The sequence below is a fragment of the Haliotis rubra genome, unplaced genomic scaffold (genome assembly GCF_003918875.1).
Source record: "Haliotis rubra isolate DU_JTF1 unplaced genomic scaffold, ASM391887v1 Scf1984, whole genome shotgun sequence".
Classification (NCBI taxonomy): Eukaryota; Metazoa; Mollusca; class Gastropoda; order Lepetellida; family Haliotidae; genus Haliotis; species Haliotis rubra.
Window position 1 is genome coordinate 50,458 of NW_025765985.1, and position 14,777 is coordinate 65,234.

Genomic DNA, 14,777 nt, shown 5'->3' on the forward strand with positions numbered 1-14,777 from the left:
CTTATGAGGGAGGACGATGCAGACACCATCACCCTACCTCCGATCGACCTGATAGCAGCGGTCCCCCAGAATCTGGACACAGCCTTCCATAAAGCCACTAAAGCCCAGGCGCCGGACTTACCACAGTTCAACGCCAAAAAGTTCTCAACCCATAATATGGACCCATTTTTCAAGGCACAAGAAATCGACGATAACTTCAAAGTAATCAACGATGCAAAGAATAAGACCTACAAGATAGACGACCGCAAGCTGGTTCAGATCGGAAACCATGACAAGGAGAATGTTCTTCGGCCTTAACAGATCAAGAAGCGATTAATGAGACTCTCATCACCAGATTTCAAAATTCTACATCAGAAGATGACAGAATGATATACTCGGCCCTCCTTATGCAGAAGATGGACCAGCCGTTTCTAACGGATCATCTTACATCAGTCTCCGCGGCGCTAACTCTGGCTGCGTCGTCAAGGTCTCCTCGCTTCCTGTAGTTGGGGTGAACAGTTCACGTCTCCACTCTACACAGCCCGTCGGTCTCGCCATCTATCTTCGATGGAGGAATAGATAAAGTCTCTAAAGAAGTCACCAAGGATTCAAGGGAAGTCCTTATGATAAAGTCGATGGACGCTTAGCTAAGCCATCAGGCAGACATCACAGAGATATTCAGGAAGATCAAAATTTACCGGCTTACAGAAAGCACGGGACAGGAAGATGGTCAGTTCAAGAGGAAAAAGATTCTTTTCGTCGCCCATATAGCAACTACAGAGGAGGATCTGGAAGAGGCAGGAGCACCCAGAGGTTCCCGCAACTATAAGCGATGAAAGGCGGGATCGGAACGACGGGAGTCTTCCACCCCAGCCATTCCAGTACAACCATCACAATTGGGTGGACGCCTTCAACTGCACTGGGAGAACTGGGGAATTGTACAAGACCCATATGTCTCCAACATACTTCAACACGGATGTCAATCCAACTACAGGCCATGCCTCCGCTTACAGTCAACCCTCACAAGTTAGGCTTCCAGGAAGCAACAACTACCAAAGTTAAGAGAGGCTGTTACATCTCTCCTAACCAAGCTTGGGCCATAGAAGTACTGGATCAAGAAAACATCGAACCAGGCTTCTACTCCCCAGTTTTCCTAGTGCCCAAGAAAAACTCCAAGGAAAAGTTCAGACTCATTTACAACATGAGCACGTTCAACAGAGATTATCTACGCAAACTGCCAACGTTTCGCATGATACATCTACCTCAACTACGGCACCTAATTCGTCCCATGGACTACATGGCCAGTATAAATCTGCAGGATGCTTATCTACATATCTGATACATCCCGAATCCAGGAAATACCTACGGTTTTACACAAGAAGGGCTGCATTATCAATGGAGAGTACTCCCATTTGGAATATCATCGGCCCTGGTTATTCACAAAGAGTACTGCGAAACCTATGGAGTCACTTACCTAAATCGTCTGGGGCTCACGGGAGTGCGATTTCTACCTCGACGACGGGAGTTCAAGTAGATCAAGATCAGAGTCTCAAACTACAGTTAAACTTCATCATCAAGCTACTAAAAACACAGCTAGGATGGTTAGTAATCCTACTCCAGTCGGACCTAGAACCTACGCACCAAGATCTGCAATTTCTAGGCATTACGATTTATCCGCGACACACAGAACCGTATCGTCGTACCAGAGGACCGATGGCTCAAGATCCAACAGACCATTCCACAAGCCTTACTCTCTCGGCTACCACTACGACAATGGCAGAGTCTGTTGGGTCTCCACGTCAGCCCAAAGACATGACAGTCAGAGGCAGACTACGAGATTCGTCCGTTACAGGTCCTCATCAACACTCATCTCGACGACCTACAGCCATTCAGTCTACCGAAACACATCCAGACCATCATCTACTATGGTGGACCAGGAGGTCGAATGTCTCTGAAGGCATCTATTTAACAGAGCGAATTCAAAACTCATCTCTATGTAGACCGTCGCTCCAAGGTTGTTGGAGCTCATCTAATCCACCCGGATGACATCAAGGGTTATGGAACCAGCAAGAGAGCAAGCTGCACATAAACATGCTAGAAATGAAAGCAGTAATCAGCGCCCTACTACATTGGAGCACCATTCTACAGAATGTCATCTAATGATTCACAACCGACAACTCAACAGTGGCGTTTATGTAAACAAACAAGGCTCAGCGAGATCATTGAACCTATTGACTCTATGCTTTCAACTGTTCGATCTAATCGGCCGATCTCAACATACATGTCAGAGCATGCCACATTCCTTGAGCCAAGAATGTACTAGCAGGCGCACTCTCGGCAGCATCTACCATCACCGACAGAATGGATGCTCCATACAGAAATTTTGCACAGATTATCAAAGGAAATAGGGCTCCGCTAATAGACCTATTCCCCACTCGCTTCAACAGTCAGCTAACAACATTCGTATCACCAGTCCCCGGATCCACAAGCTTGGGCAGCGGACGGCTACTAAGCATATCCTGGGAAGGCCTCAAACGCGTCACGCGTTTCCGCCGGCCAGCTAATTCAAAGGTGTTACAAAAATCAGACAAACGCAGAGCCTCCAACTGATTTTTGAATTGCGGCCCTACTGGCCAGTGAGAACGTGGTTTCCCATTCTAATTCAAGAAATCGGACAACCAACACTACAGCTACCAAAGCGCTCGAATCTACTAGTACATCCTCACACCAAACAAGTGCGGAAACCCAGAAGCATTCCAACTTCACGTATGGACTGTATTAAAGAGAGTGGCTAAACAAAGAGGTTATTCAGCCAGAAGCGGCGAAAGCAGTCATGCTTGCTTTACGCCAATTCTACCGCCAACTTGTATGGCGACAAAGTGGCACAGTTTTCAAACATACGGCTGCTAAAAAGGGATTTACAGCGAGAAATGCTACAAATCCACAAGTGGCTGACTATCTGTGTTACCTACGACAAACTAAACGTCTAAAAGGCTCGACATTGTCACGCATATCTGCAGCTCTAAGTTCTGTATTAACTATGAGAACGGGTGTCAAGTTAGCAGCGCCAGAGTTACTGGCCTTACTACGTTCATTCCGATTGGAGGATCAGAAACAGAGATTCGGCTCCAGCATGGGATCTAAATATAGTGCTCCAACACCTCACAGAGTGAGGCCTATGAACCACTGGAATCAACAACCTCTGAATTTCTGTCACAGAAAACATTGTTCCTGTTATCCTTAGCAACGGCAGCCAGGATGTCAGAAATTCACGCACTAGATTATAAGAGAATACGTTTTGACGACAATCAAAACATAGTGCATATGGGACTGCGATGGGACTTTATAGCCAAGAATCAATTGCCAGGTCAACCATACAGATTATTCCATGTCCCTGCACTCTCCTCAATTCTCGGGGGGCGGTGGGGTAGTCTAGTGGTTAAAGCGTTGGCTTGTCGCGCCGAAGACCCGGGTTCGAATCCCCACATGGGTACAATGAGTGAAGCCCATTTCTGGTGTCCCCCGCCGTGATATTGCTGGAATATTGCTAAAAGCGGCGTAAAACCAAACTCACTCAGTCAGTCAGTCCTCAATTCTCGGACCTCAAGATACGCTTGACCTATCTCTATGTCCAGTCAGAGCACTCAAAATCTATCTACAACGATCCAAAACGAGGCGACGACAACTCAAGCGGTTATTCATCCCTCTATCGACAGCGACTAAGTCCGAAGTCTCGTACCACCGTAAACTTAGCCTCAGTATTATTCGTTACCCTACTATACTGAGGTCTAACAAAACCGTATGGAAGGTCGCGTCAGGTGACCTTTGAGCGACCTATGACCGCCCAATCAAACGCGAGACGGCCGAACGGAATTCACCAATCAGACAACGGCTACTATTTTGCGTACGGCGGGACTTGCAAAATGGCGACTCAAGATGAAATTGACAGTGCGCTCGGAAAAGTTCTTCCGCATTTCGGTGTAAAAGAGATGAAAAAGCAACAGAAAGAAATTTTAAAGTGTTTGCTGGCCGATAGCGACTGTGTTGCCACACTACCAACTGGATTTGGCAAGTCACTTGCTTTTCAAACTTACATTCCCGTTCGTCGCGTGTTGGATTCTACACATACCGGCAGGATGATCGTTTGCTGTCCGCTCGTGTCACTAATGCACGATCAAGTAGATAAACTCTCCTCCATTCCGGGCATTGCTGCAGCATACAGAGGTATGAACATTTGTGTTAATCTTAAGAGCCTAATATGTAATGAATTTGTTTTAAATGTACTTATTATAGGCTTATTATATTTTGAAAATTACACTAATGTTCCTGTTATTAGCTACATTTCTTAATTAAATTCATGTACATGAGACGTCAGTAAAATATTTGGTACGAAATTCTTATGTAAAGCTTACCTTTTGCTGCCAATTATAACAATTTTGATTACATTTTTTGACACCGCACAACTTCTATCATTATCAATTCTACGACAGTCATCTTGAATACACAATTTTAGACAGTATAATTTAGTACCAATACTCTAACCTCCATTTCTGAATGTTTGTTTACATGGTTCAGTGTTTGTAATAACCACTTTAACCATCTGTGAAAACATCTCACGCCAGAAAGTCAAAATAATCTTATAATTCCTATAATTCAGCTTGTTCATCTTTGTAGGTTTCAGTGAGTCAAGTGACAAACTTATTCAAGAGGGATCAGTAGATATCATCTATGCCTCTCCAGAGACACTTGTTGGTGACCCACTTTGGAGAACAGCACTACAAAAGCTCAAAGTTGATGTGATTGTCATCGACGAGTTCCACACAATTGCAACATGGTATGTCTCATCAAAAGACTAAAATGTCAACAATATCATCTATACAGCTTTAAGTTTCTTCATACTTGATATAACCATTTTATCACAAAAGTCATTTTTATTAAGGTTGGACACATTTGTTAATGTTTTTGCAGTTTTAGACCAACCTGACATTTGAACAATTAATTGAATATTTGTTCAAGTAACTGTTAGGTTTCATAACTTGTTTCAGGGGACATGGGAGTGATGGTACCGAAAAAGAAGCTTTCAGGAAATGGTTTGCTCACATTGGGGAACTGCGATCATTGTTTCCTGATGCATGCATACTAGCACTAAGTGCCACATGTACAACACAAATTAGAAAACGTGTACTGAAAGTGCTGTCCTTAAAAGAAAATACATATGTCATAAACATGTCTCCAAACAAGACCAACATCAAACTTGTTGTAGCTAAAGTGCCCAACACTGTTGAAATTGCCATGTCTTGGCTTGTGGACGGGTTAAGAGACTTAAAGAATCATTTTCCTAGAACTGTTATGTACTGTCAGACTATCAGGGATGTAACAAGAATGTATACCTACATTACCGAAGAGCAGCCAGATCTTGTGAAGCAAGTGGACATGTTTCATTCACATACACCGCAGGATAAAAAGATGGACATTTTACAGGGCTTGAAAGATACCTCAAGTTCACTAAGGTTGGTGGTGTGTACAAGTGCGCTTGGCATGGGTGTTGACATAGCAGGTTTTGACAGTGTTATAATATACGGAAATCCAGGTAACACTGTTGATCTTGTACAGGAAATAGGTCGAGTTGGACGAGGAGGTCACATGGCCATTGCACTGTTGTTGCACAACTCATTTCACTTGAGAAAGTCTGACACTGAAGTAAGAAATGTGTACCAGTTAACAGAATGCAGAAGAATGTCTCTCATGACATCATTTCTCACAGTGAAACAGTTGGATGAACTCAAACTTGAAACCGGCTGTCATACTTGTTGTGACATCTGTGCTGAAGCGTGTTCATGTGGAAAGTGTTCTATGTTGAAACTAGAAGAACTGTTTGCAGGAGTGGAGCCTGTTCTATCAGACTCTTCAGACAACAGTTCCAGTACAGATTTCTATTACACATCCGATTCGGGTGGTGAATCAGATTTTTAGCCTCAGCTTGCAGAAATGATGTTTGATGTAGATAATGAACTGCAGCAAGTATTTTCATTTACATTGAGTACCTGTCTGGAATTTATGATATCACAACAACAATCTTGTGTTGATTTCATGTAATGATTTGCGTCTAAATGTGTTGGAAAAGTAATGCAAATGAAATAAGTATTTTTAATAGACAGTGCAACCTGGATATAATGCCATGTTTATGCCAGAACAGATTTTCTGCCCTTATTAAAATGTATTTTGCATTTATGTGCAAGTGTACATGTGCTATGTAACTGAGAAATAAAGAATAATCAATAAAGACATGCCTTCTCCTGGCAAAATGGTGGCATTATAACTAGGGTATACTGTATTAAATGAGGAAAAAGATTCAGCAGTGTTTGAGAAATAAATACTTTTATTAAAACATTTAGTCTTGCAATCTACTGGGATGTTTGTACATTTCTTTACCCCATGCTGTAACACAGCCTCAAAATGGTCTTAGCACAAAGACGATCTTAACTCCCATGCTGTAACACAGCCTCAAAACGGTCTTAGCACAAATACAATCTTAACTCCCATGCTGTAACACAGCCTCAAAACGGTCTTAGCACAAATACAATCTTAACTCCCATGCTGTAACACAGCCTCAAAACGGTCTTAGCACAAATACAATCTTAACTCCCATGCTGTAACACAGCCTTAAAACGGTCTTAGCACAAATACGATCTTAACTCCCATGCTGTAACACAGCCTCAAATCGGTCTTAGCACAAAGATGATCTTAACTCCCATGCTGTAACACAGCCTCAAAACGGTCTTAGCACAAATACGATCTTAACTCCCATGCTGTAACACAGCCCTTAAAACGGTCTTAGCACAAATACGATCTTAACTCCCATGCTGTAACACAGCCTCAAATCGGTCTTAGCACAAAGATGATCTTAACTCCCATGCTGTAACACAGCCTCAAAACGGTCTTAGCACAAATACAATCTTAACTCCCATGCTGTAACACAGCCTTAAAACGGTCTTAGCACAAATACGATCTTAACTCCCATGCTGTAACACAGCCTCAAATCGGTCTTAGCACAAATACGATCTTAACTCCCATGCTGTAACACAGCCTCAAATCGGTCTTAGCACAAAGATGATCTTAACTCCCATGCTGTAACACAGCCTCAAAACGGTCTTAGCACAAATACAATCTTAACTCCCATGCTGTAACACAGCCTTAAAACGGTCTTAGCACAAATACGATCTTAACTCCCATGCTGTAACACAGCCTCAAATCGGTCTTAGCACAAAGATGATCTTAACTCCCATGCTGTAACACAGCCTCAAAACGATCTTAGCACAAAGATGATCTTAACTCCCATGCTGTAACACAGCCTTAAAACGGTCTTAGCACAAATACGATCTTAACTCCCATGCTGTAACACAGCCTTAAAACGGTCTTAGCACAAATACGATCTTAACTCCCATGCTGTAACACAGCCTCAAATCGGTCTTAGCACAAAGATGATCTTAACTCCCATGCTGTAACACAGCCTTAAAACGGTCTTAGCACAAATACGATCTTAACTCCCATGCTGTAACACAGCCTCAAATCGGTCTTAGCACAAAGATGATCTTAACTCCCATTTACACAGGATTATTGTCAATGTAAATGTCAAGATGTTTGATCAAGGATATTAAAATATTACCATCCACATGATTTACCTCTCTTTGTTCTATAACATATTTTTAGAAATAATAACTAAATCTAACCTGAAGAGTTACTAGTTTAAATTTGAGAATATCGAGATGGTGATTGTGATTAACAGTTACTCTAAAGATACATACACACCTGTTGGAAATTACAATCAAGCTTTTAAACTTTCTATTGCAATAAACATTTGGACATGCAGTTAATATTGCCTTATAATATTCTGGCACAAAAAGGCTTATCAGAGTGTTCAACACTATTATGATGTTGAATGTAATGCTTTGAACATCAGTGAACTTGAATAACAAGTCAAAAGTGAGCACACATCACATATCCCCGGTGAATTAATATCACAGCTTGTTTCACAATCAAATATGCTTGTTGCGGAGACGTGCAAAGGGGACTGTTGGTTTGTGACGATGTATCATGGTAGACAGATTTGATTCACTGTTGGCAAATGGATTCCTGTCACTACACAGATCCTTGCAGTGGAGTGAACGCTCAGGTTTCGTTGTGAGCACATCTAATTGTCTCAGTTCACTCAGTACCTTGTGTACATCGGCACCATAGTTTGGCAAGTGATGAAATCCCTTCCTCTGTTTCAGATTGCAAATGTCTTCAAAATTCCGCACAGACTGGGTAAGATGTGGGTACTCCTTGGAATGCTGAATGATACTCTCTTTGGTCTTGTGGCCGGAACATGCAATTTTGCTGTCCCGATTTAGCATTTCCAAGTACTCATCAAGAGCAATGTTGTTGTTTTTTCCCCCTTGCAAATTCACAAATCGATTAGCGACAAGTCGCTCGCTCTGTTCTGCTGGCAAAGTGCCTGAAGTAAGGGCAGTTAAATGTACCGAACCGATGACATATTTCACCTTGTTTGTCTTGTTGTACAATGGAAGTTCATACTTTGCGGAGCGAACAGATCGACAACCATCAGCCATGTCAACAGCTTGGTCTAAGTTCTTGTGAAGCATTGTCAGCTTAAACACCATTAAAAGATGGTCTTTCAACTGATCTGATTTCTTGGTTTTGCTTTTTGGTTTCTTTTTCTGAATGTTCACATTGTGAAACTTTGCTTCATGTGCCTTAAGTGACCCAATATATGCATATGTCTTTTCACAAAAATGACACTTGACACGGCCTTCATCAAGGTTTGACACCCAGTAGTTTTCCTGATGTTCAGGATTTGAAAGAACCCTTCTCAGAGATTCACAAATGTCCTCTGAATCTTCAAAAAACCACTCTTTAATGATTTCCTCTGAGATATCATTCAGCCACTGTACCCTTTCCCCTGCTGACAGGTCAGTGAAGTTGTCAGGAAAGCTTATCTTGGTGTCAGGGTCATCCAAATGCAAATGGTGTAAGAACAGCAGCAAGCATATTGCATCCAAGATGATGTAATACAATATTTTAAAGGGCCGATAAGCATTTTTCACATCTCCCTTTACATTTCTCATGTTCAGCAGGTTCCTGAAGAAATACACAGTTCCCTTGTCATTTCCACTTTTTGTGCTGTAACTCATCTTGTGTATTGCCTGAAGAAGGAAACATTTAGTATTTGATAATATTCTTATCATGCATAAAACAACGTAACTAAATTATATCAGTAAGTTAACATGTACAGATTGAATGCAGTCTGAAGAATAGTTAGTTCCTGTCTGATAGGTTGTATCAAAAGAATTTTCAGTCATTGATCAAGGTTCAACTCCTCAGAATTAGAATTATGAAAGTCTATCATATCATTACCTCGAGTAAATTCATCAGTCTGTGAAAATCCTCTATCTTTGAGATGAATCCTTCAAGTCTGTCTTTCGGTGTTAATCCATTTCCTACAGACTGTTGAGCGCACTGAACCCTTTCATCAGTAAGTCTGTCACCTGAAATGAATAGATATATGTACAGGCCTGATGAGGTAAAAATGTGAGAAAATGTTTCTTTACAGATACCTGTTCAAAGTAATGGTATGTCTGAAAACAATACTTGTTAACTTGCCTCCCAGAAATACTGATTCCACTATTTCTCCATCGGCGAATGGCACATACTCTTCGGTGAGATCAGTCAAGAGCTTTATGACATCCTGTGTCTTGTTTTCATTACAGTCAAAAAGCCCAAGTGGATACTGAAAGGCAGAAAAAAAACCATTGATATTATTCAAATGAATTGGAATCAAGAGTATGCGATTATTACATTTTCACTGTAAAACAAATACATCACATCACAGCCTTGACATGATCCCCTTTGACTTCACCAGCAGGCAATAACAATATGATACAGGGGTGATCAAACATTTCAGCTGTAAATTAAATAATGAATTAGCTCATAAATTTAGTAAAGATGGATAATTGTTTAGTCCAAAAGGTCACTAAACACAGACTAAATATTATTTGGTAAATATAAATAGCGTTACATGTGTATTGACCTGGCTTGTCTTGATTCCTGCTAGGTGACTGTATTCATGTGGTAGATGCTGAGGGAAGATTTTTCCAAACTTGCTGTTCAGCTCAGGGTGATTAGCAATGACTGATGTTGAAAACAGGAATGTCATCTCTCTCAGAAGCAAAGCCTGCTCTTCCTTTGATGGTATAAAGGTCAAACAGTCCAAATCAATGGCATTTATAACTTTTGTATAGGATGCAGATGGCTGTGGGCAGATTCTGTCAACAATGGCATACATGTTAAACAGATGAAGTGATACAGTTTTCCTGTCCGAGGTCCTGTAGGATGGCAGAATGTTTTTATCCCAATTGTCACCAATCAGTTGATACTTCTTCTGTCCTCCAGCAGCCCATTCATTCTTCATATCCTTGATCTCTGAGCTAAGCTCACTTTCCCAAGAAAGCAGCTTCTGATGTAATGTAACTGGATGCATAGTGAATCCTATCTGTGACAGCCTCTGAATAGCCTTGAAAGAGAAATACATTTGATTAGGTATGTAACTAAAAATGGACTAAATAGTTGAGTTGTGTGATGTACTACTTCTACAACCACTCCTTCAGAAATACATGAAACAATTTACATGGAATCATAATCCTGTGTAAATGCTGGAAGTGAATAATTGGTAATGGTGTTGTAAGTCTGTCATAACACACATAACACAGTGCTTACTTGAACTTAATAATTTGCTGCCATGTATTACATCAGACTGTCAGAATACTGTTGATGGAAGATGATGCTTATACACTTAAAGGGTATCTTATGTCACCCATGTTCATAAACATTTATTGCAATCACCTGAGGCACTTAATAAGAAATCATGGTGCTTATACTGAAAATTACTGCCATAATTAAAAACGTTTTACATATCATGAGCATATTCAAAAAGTACCTTCTGAGTACAACCACCATGGGTGAGAAGAAAGCCTGATATGTACTGGAGGGCTGACATGTCTTGGGATCTACCATGAAGACCAACTGCTGCTGTCATCAACATGTGGCGGAATGCCTTGCTGGTTGCTTGTATTGGCACATCACTCACAATTGCTGACAAAATGGAACAAAGTCCTGGGCACCTGGCTGTAAGTTCATGGTAAAACTTTTCCCATGTGAAATTCATAATGTCATCATGAGTTTTCAGCATTAGAAGTGACTGAGTGCTCTTTCTGCATAAGGTTCTGCACTCATGTGCAACCACTTTGGTGGAGCTTTTAATGACATCCATTGGTTTTGAAACAGTTATGTGGTCTAAAACAACCTTATTAAAGTCAGATCCTCTAACTATGGCCCTGCAGGCTTTCTTCTGCCCTTCTTCCTCAACAATCTTTTTTTTTGCACCGCTCTGGTAGAAGATTGTGACCTAGGTAAAAACAGAATGTTATCACAATTTTTTTTCTGATGCATTAGTGAGTGAGTTAACATTCAATGTCACACCAGTAATTTAATAATAGCATTATTTGGACAATACTTAATAAAAAAACAGGCAATAGATTGCCATCAACTGAAGGTATATCACCATACTAGGAACCATGGAGACTTACAGTACTTTTGCTACCTGCATGGTACCTAGCTGGATTTATATCATCCCTTCAGCCGCTGGCAATTTTGGTCAAATTTAGCCATAAATTAAAATCACAAAAATACTACGTTTCAAGAATCTGGTAAGTTGAAATGTACTTTGAAAGTTTCTTGACTTACGTACCCTCTCAGGAGGACAATAATTTTACAATACTTTAACCCCCTTTAAGGGCTACTACTGTCAAATTAACAGTAACTAAAGTCAAGACCCCACTCTCCAATCTGCCTTTGTACCCACAAATAACAATGCCACCAAGATTTATCAGTGAGTATAGATGATTTTTTGTATTATTTTTCATTTAATACTGAGAGTCTGTTGTGTGCTCAGATGTTTAACTTACCAATAACTAGACCTGGGTATGATACTGTTGCAAACAGCATGCAAATGAACATCTGAAAAAATTGAATAGAACTATTAACCTCTTACCCAGAACCTGAAGATGGAAACTGATGAATTACAAGGCAGTCAAAGAATAACATATGGTTCAGTTAATCTTTAATCCACTTAATAAAAACTTTTTTCAAGTATAGATAAACTTTTTTCAAGTATAGATAGCATATAACATATGTGGGTGAATTGAACTTTCACTTCATTGCAAATCAAAAACAGAGTTAGTATTAAACAAGCCGAGTGCTTGAAATCTGAAAATTATAGTTAGTATAGGTTAGTATAGTCAACATAACTACAAAGTAACATGATCAAAAGCTAAACTTTAAAAGTTTCTTAATAATATACTCTTCTTTTCGTAAGCTGTTAAATTTTCTTGTGAAATCACCATACACATTTTCAACTCAAATTTTTGTTTTATGTAAATTAGCTTGATTTGCATGACGGTAATGACCATTTTTAGGTTTCCATGACTTTGATGTTTAATATTCCTGAAAATTATAAGTCTTTACTTTAGCCATTAGTAATACAAATAATGTCAAATGTCTCTCATGTTAACATCTCAAAATCATTATCTCGAGTATATGTAATACTTGGACACTCCATAACTTCAAAACGTCCTTTTTAATTATTTGTTCTGTTCAAAGAGTGTTTGTTTTTGGTGAAAGTTTAAGTAGAACATATCCATTTCAGCTGAGTACACAAAACACAATAAATACTCAACTTAAACTCAAATCATGCAGTGGAATTCACAAAAAACATTAATTTTGTATTCATGATCATTCAAACACCTCTACTTCTCCGTCAGGTCTTTCCATGTCAGGAGATTTTTCTGACTGTTTAAAGTCAATCGATCTTCGTGCTGATCTTTTGGCTTCAATGTCTAAGTAGCATGAAAAGATTTTTGAAAATTAATACAAGGAAAAACTTACAGGTGATTCAGATAAATGGTTAATTATATATGTCCTTTAGTTATTTTTATCAATAATACCGCTGATATAACCAATTTTTTAAAGTGTAATACTTCGTGTTGACTTGAAGATTAGTTCAGATGGCTTGATATATTCCTGAAACATATTAGAGAAAATAGGTAACATTAACATTTTAGCATACTGTAGTTGTGTGTGTTTTAACTCACCTTCACTGCTTGGTAAATTCTCAACTCCTGGTAACAGAGGTATGCCTGGCAACATTTGCTTTGGGGAACATACTGTTTTCCTGTTGGAAGATTGCAGTGGCTGCAGAGTAGATAGCTGCACGGGGTACTTTCGCACCACAGTTGTAGGAAACAATTTTGTAGCTGTGGATAACTTGGCTTCTTGTCCTGAATGTGGGGATCTTAGCAGTCTTTTGGTTACTGTTTGTTTTCGTGGCGATGGCAAAGTCAAGAGGGTGTTATCTACAGTTTTTCTTGACTTGTTTAGCGATTCAATCTGATTTTCAATTTCCTTCTTCATTTTAAAAACGTTCTCAACCCGTCTGAAGCATTTAACACACACGCCATTGGAATCTTCACACGACGGTTCCCTTTCAAAATCACCAATGACTAGATGAATCTTCTCAATCCTTTCAGAATTGAGTTTGAGTTTCTGCGTGAAGTGTTTTTGGATTTTCTCTTCCCCAGTCGCTGACACTGACCTCTCAACAAACGAAAATCCGCATAAAACACAGATATTTGACCTGCAGTATATACGCTTTGGGGTTACTGTTGACATGGTCAGATGGTTACCGTTAGCTAATATTTCCGCAAGCTGACATCCTTGAATAATGACAAAACGATATTTTCCGCGACTGTTTACTCACGGTTGTGGCGCGCTCCATGTGCATCAACCGGAAGCGATCGTACGGAAAATTGCATTCGGAATCGTTCGGGTACAAACTTTTCGAGGTAAAAGTTCAAAGGGTTTGTGCGAATGTCGACTTTCGCGATCTGGTAAGCTCTGTTCTGATTGGTCAATCTCAAAGGTCACCTGACGCGACCTTCCATAAGGTTTTGTTAGACTCAGTAGAGGAGTGTAACGAATAGTATTGAGACTAAGTTTACTTAGACTGGACAAGCAAAAGAGCATGAGTCAGGATAAGTATAAAATATCAATTTTATTCAGAAAATGACATAATTTTTAGAGGTTAAGTATTTGATACATTAAACCTGCACATCTGCACCATGTAAAACCCAGGCCCCTCTGTATGGAGGTTTCAGTAAAGTGGAGTAATGGTTCAAACTGGAGGAAACAGCATCTCAACAACTTCCAACATGCTACAGGTCTGTGATAACAGTGTAATCACTCTACACCATGGCGTGTTGAGTAACGCACCTGCAGCAAGGTTTCTAAGATACATACCTTTCCTGTTTGTAGATTTTACCCGAGAATACCCTGATGGCATATGACTTTGCCTACCAGGATGGTGTGTACGGCGTGTTGAGTAACGCAGCTGCAGCAAGGTTTCTAAGATACATACCTTTCTTGTTTGTAGATTTTACCCGAGAATACCCTGATGGCATATGACTTTGCCTACCAGGATGGCGTGTACGGCGTGGAGAGTGACGTGTAGCTGTAGCAAAGTTTCTAAGATACATACCTTTCCTGTTTGTAGATTTTACCCGAGAATACCCTAATGGCATATGACTTTGCCTACCAGGATGGCGTGTACGGCGTGTTGAGTAACGCAGCTGCAGCAAGGTTTCTAAGATACATACCTTTCCTGTTTGTAGATTTTACCCGAGAAT

At 40.2% G+C, this 14,777-nt stretch overlaps 3 protein-coding genes across 3 annotated transcripts; 1 reads left to right on the plus strand and 2 right to left on the minus strand.

Moving 5' to 3' along the window:
* Positions 1–3,788: 3,788 nt before the first annotated feature.
* On the plus strand, positions 3,789–6,384 carry LOC124275107 (probable ATP-dependent DNA helicase RecS). The gene is made up of 3 exons (XM_046710594.1): positions 3,789–4,203; positions 4,654–4,813; positions 5,025–6,384. Exons 1-3 carry the CDS (start codon positions 3,816–3,818, stop codon positions 5,950–5,952), a joined length of 1,476 nt encoding a protein of 491 aa, XP_046566550.1. The 5' UTR covers positions 3,789–3,815; the 3' UTR covers positions 5,953–6,384.
* Positions 6,385–6,858: 474 nt separating this feature from the next.
* LOC124275109 lies at positions 6,859–11,308 on the minus strand. Its single transcript, XM_046710596.1, has 5 exons — positions 10,976–11,308; positions 10,070–10,552; positions 9,643–9,769; positions 9,397–9,527; positions 6,859–9,185 (listed from the first exon to the last, which is right to left on the minus strand). The coding sequence occupies exons 1-5, from the start codon at positions 11,306–11,308 to the stop codon at positions 8,016–8,018; spliced, it is 2,244 nt and encodes a 747-aa protein (XP_046566552.1). The 3' UTR covers positions 6,859–8,015.
* Positions 11,309–11,358: 50 nt separating this feature from the next.
* LOC124275108 lies at positions 11,359–13,962 on the minus strand. The gene is made up of 3 exons (XM_046710595.1): positions 13,188–13,962; positions 12,003–12,054; positions 11,359–11,443 (listed from the first exon to the last, which is right to left on the minus strand). The coding sequence occupies exons 1-3, from the start codon at positions 13,762–13,764 to the stop codon at positions 11,365–11,367; spliced, it is 708 nt and encodes a 235-aa protein (XP_046566551.1). The 5' UTR covers positions 13,765–13,962; the 3' UTR covers positions 11,359–11,364.
* Positions 13,963–14,777: the final 815 nt, after the last annotated feature.

Excerpts from the sequence above, each read along its gene's own strand:
- LOC124275107 (XM_046710594.1), top strand. The coding sequence starts at position 3,816 with ATGACCGCCCAATCAAACGCGAGACGGCCGAACGGAATTCACCAATCA. Across the intron at positions 4,204-4,653 it reads CATTGCTGCAGCATACAGAG|GTTTCAGTGAGTCAAGTGAC; the intron begins GTATGAACATTT and ends TCATCTTTGTAG. Across the intron at positions 4,814-5,024 it reads TTCCACACAATTGCAACATG|GGGACATGGGAGTGATGGTA; the intron begins GTATGTCTCATC and ends AACTTGTTTCAG.
- LOC124275109 (XM_046710596.1), bottom strand. The coding sequence starts at position 11,308 with ATGGATGTCATTAAAAGCTCCACCAAAGTGGTTGCACATGAGTGCAGA. Across the intron at positions 10,553-10,975 it reads ATGGTGGTTGTACTCAGAAG|GCTATTCAGAGGCTGTCACA; the intron begins GTACTTTTTGAA and ends TTCTCTTTCAAG. Across the intron at positions 9,770-10,069 it reads CAGGAATCAAGACAAGCCAG|TATCCACTTGGGCTTTTTGA; the intron begins GTCAATACACAT and ends TCTGCCTTTCAG.
- LOC124275108 (XM_046710595.1), bottom strand. The coding sequence starts at position 13,764 with ATGTCAACAGTAACCCCAAAGCGTATATACTGCAGGTCAAATATCTGT. Across the intron at positions 12,055-13,187 it reads GAATTTACCAAGCAGTGAAG|ATGTTCATTTGCATGCTGTT; the intron begins GTGAGTTAAAAC and ends CAATTTTTTCAG. Across the intron at positions 11,444-12,002 it reads ATACCCAGGTCTAGTTATTG|GTCACAATCTTCTACCAGAG; the intron begins GTAAGTTAAACA and ends GTTTTTACCTAG.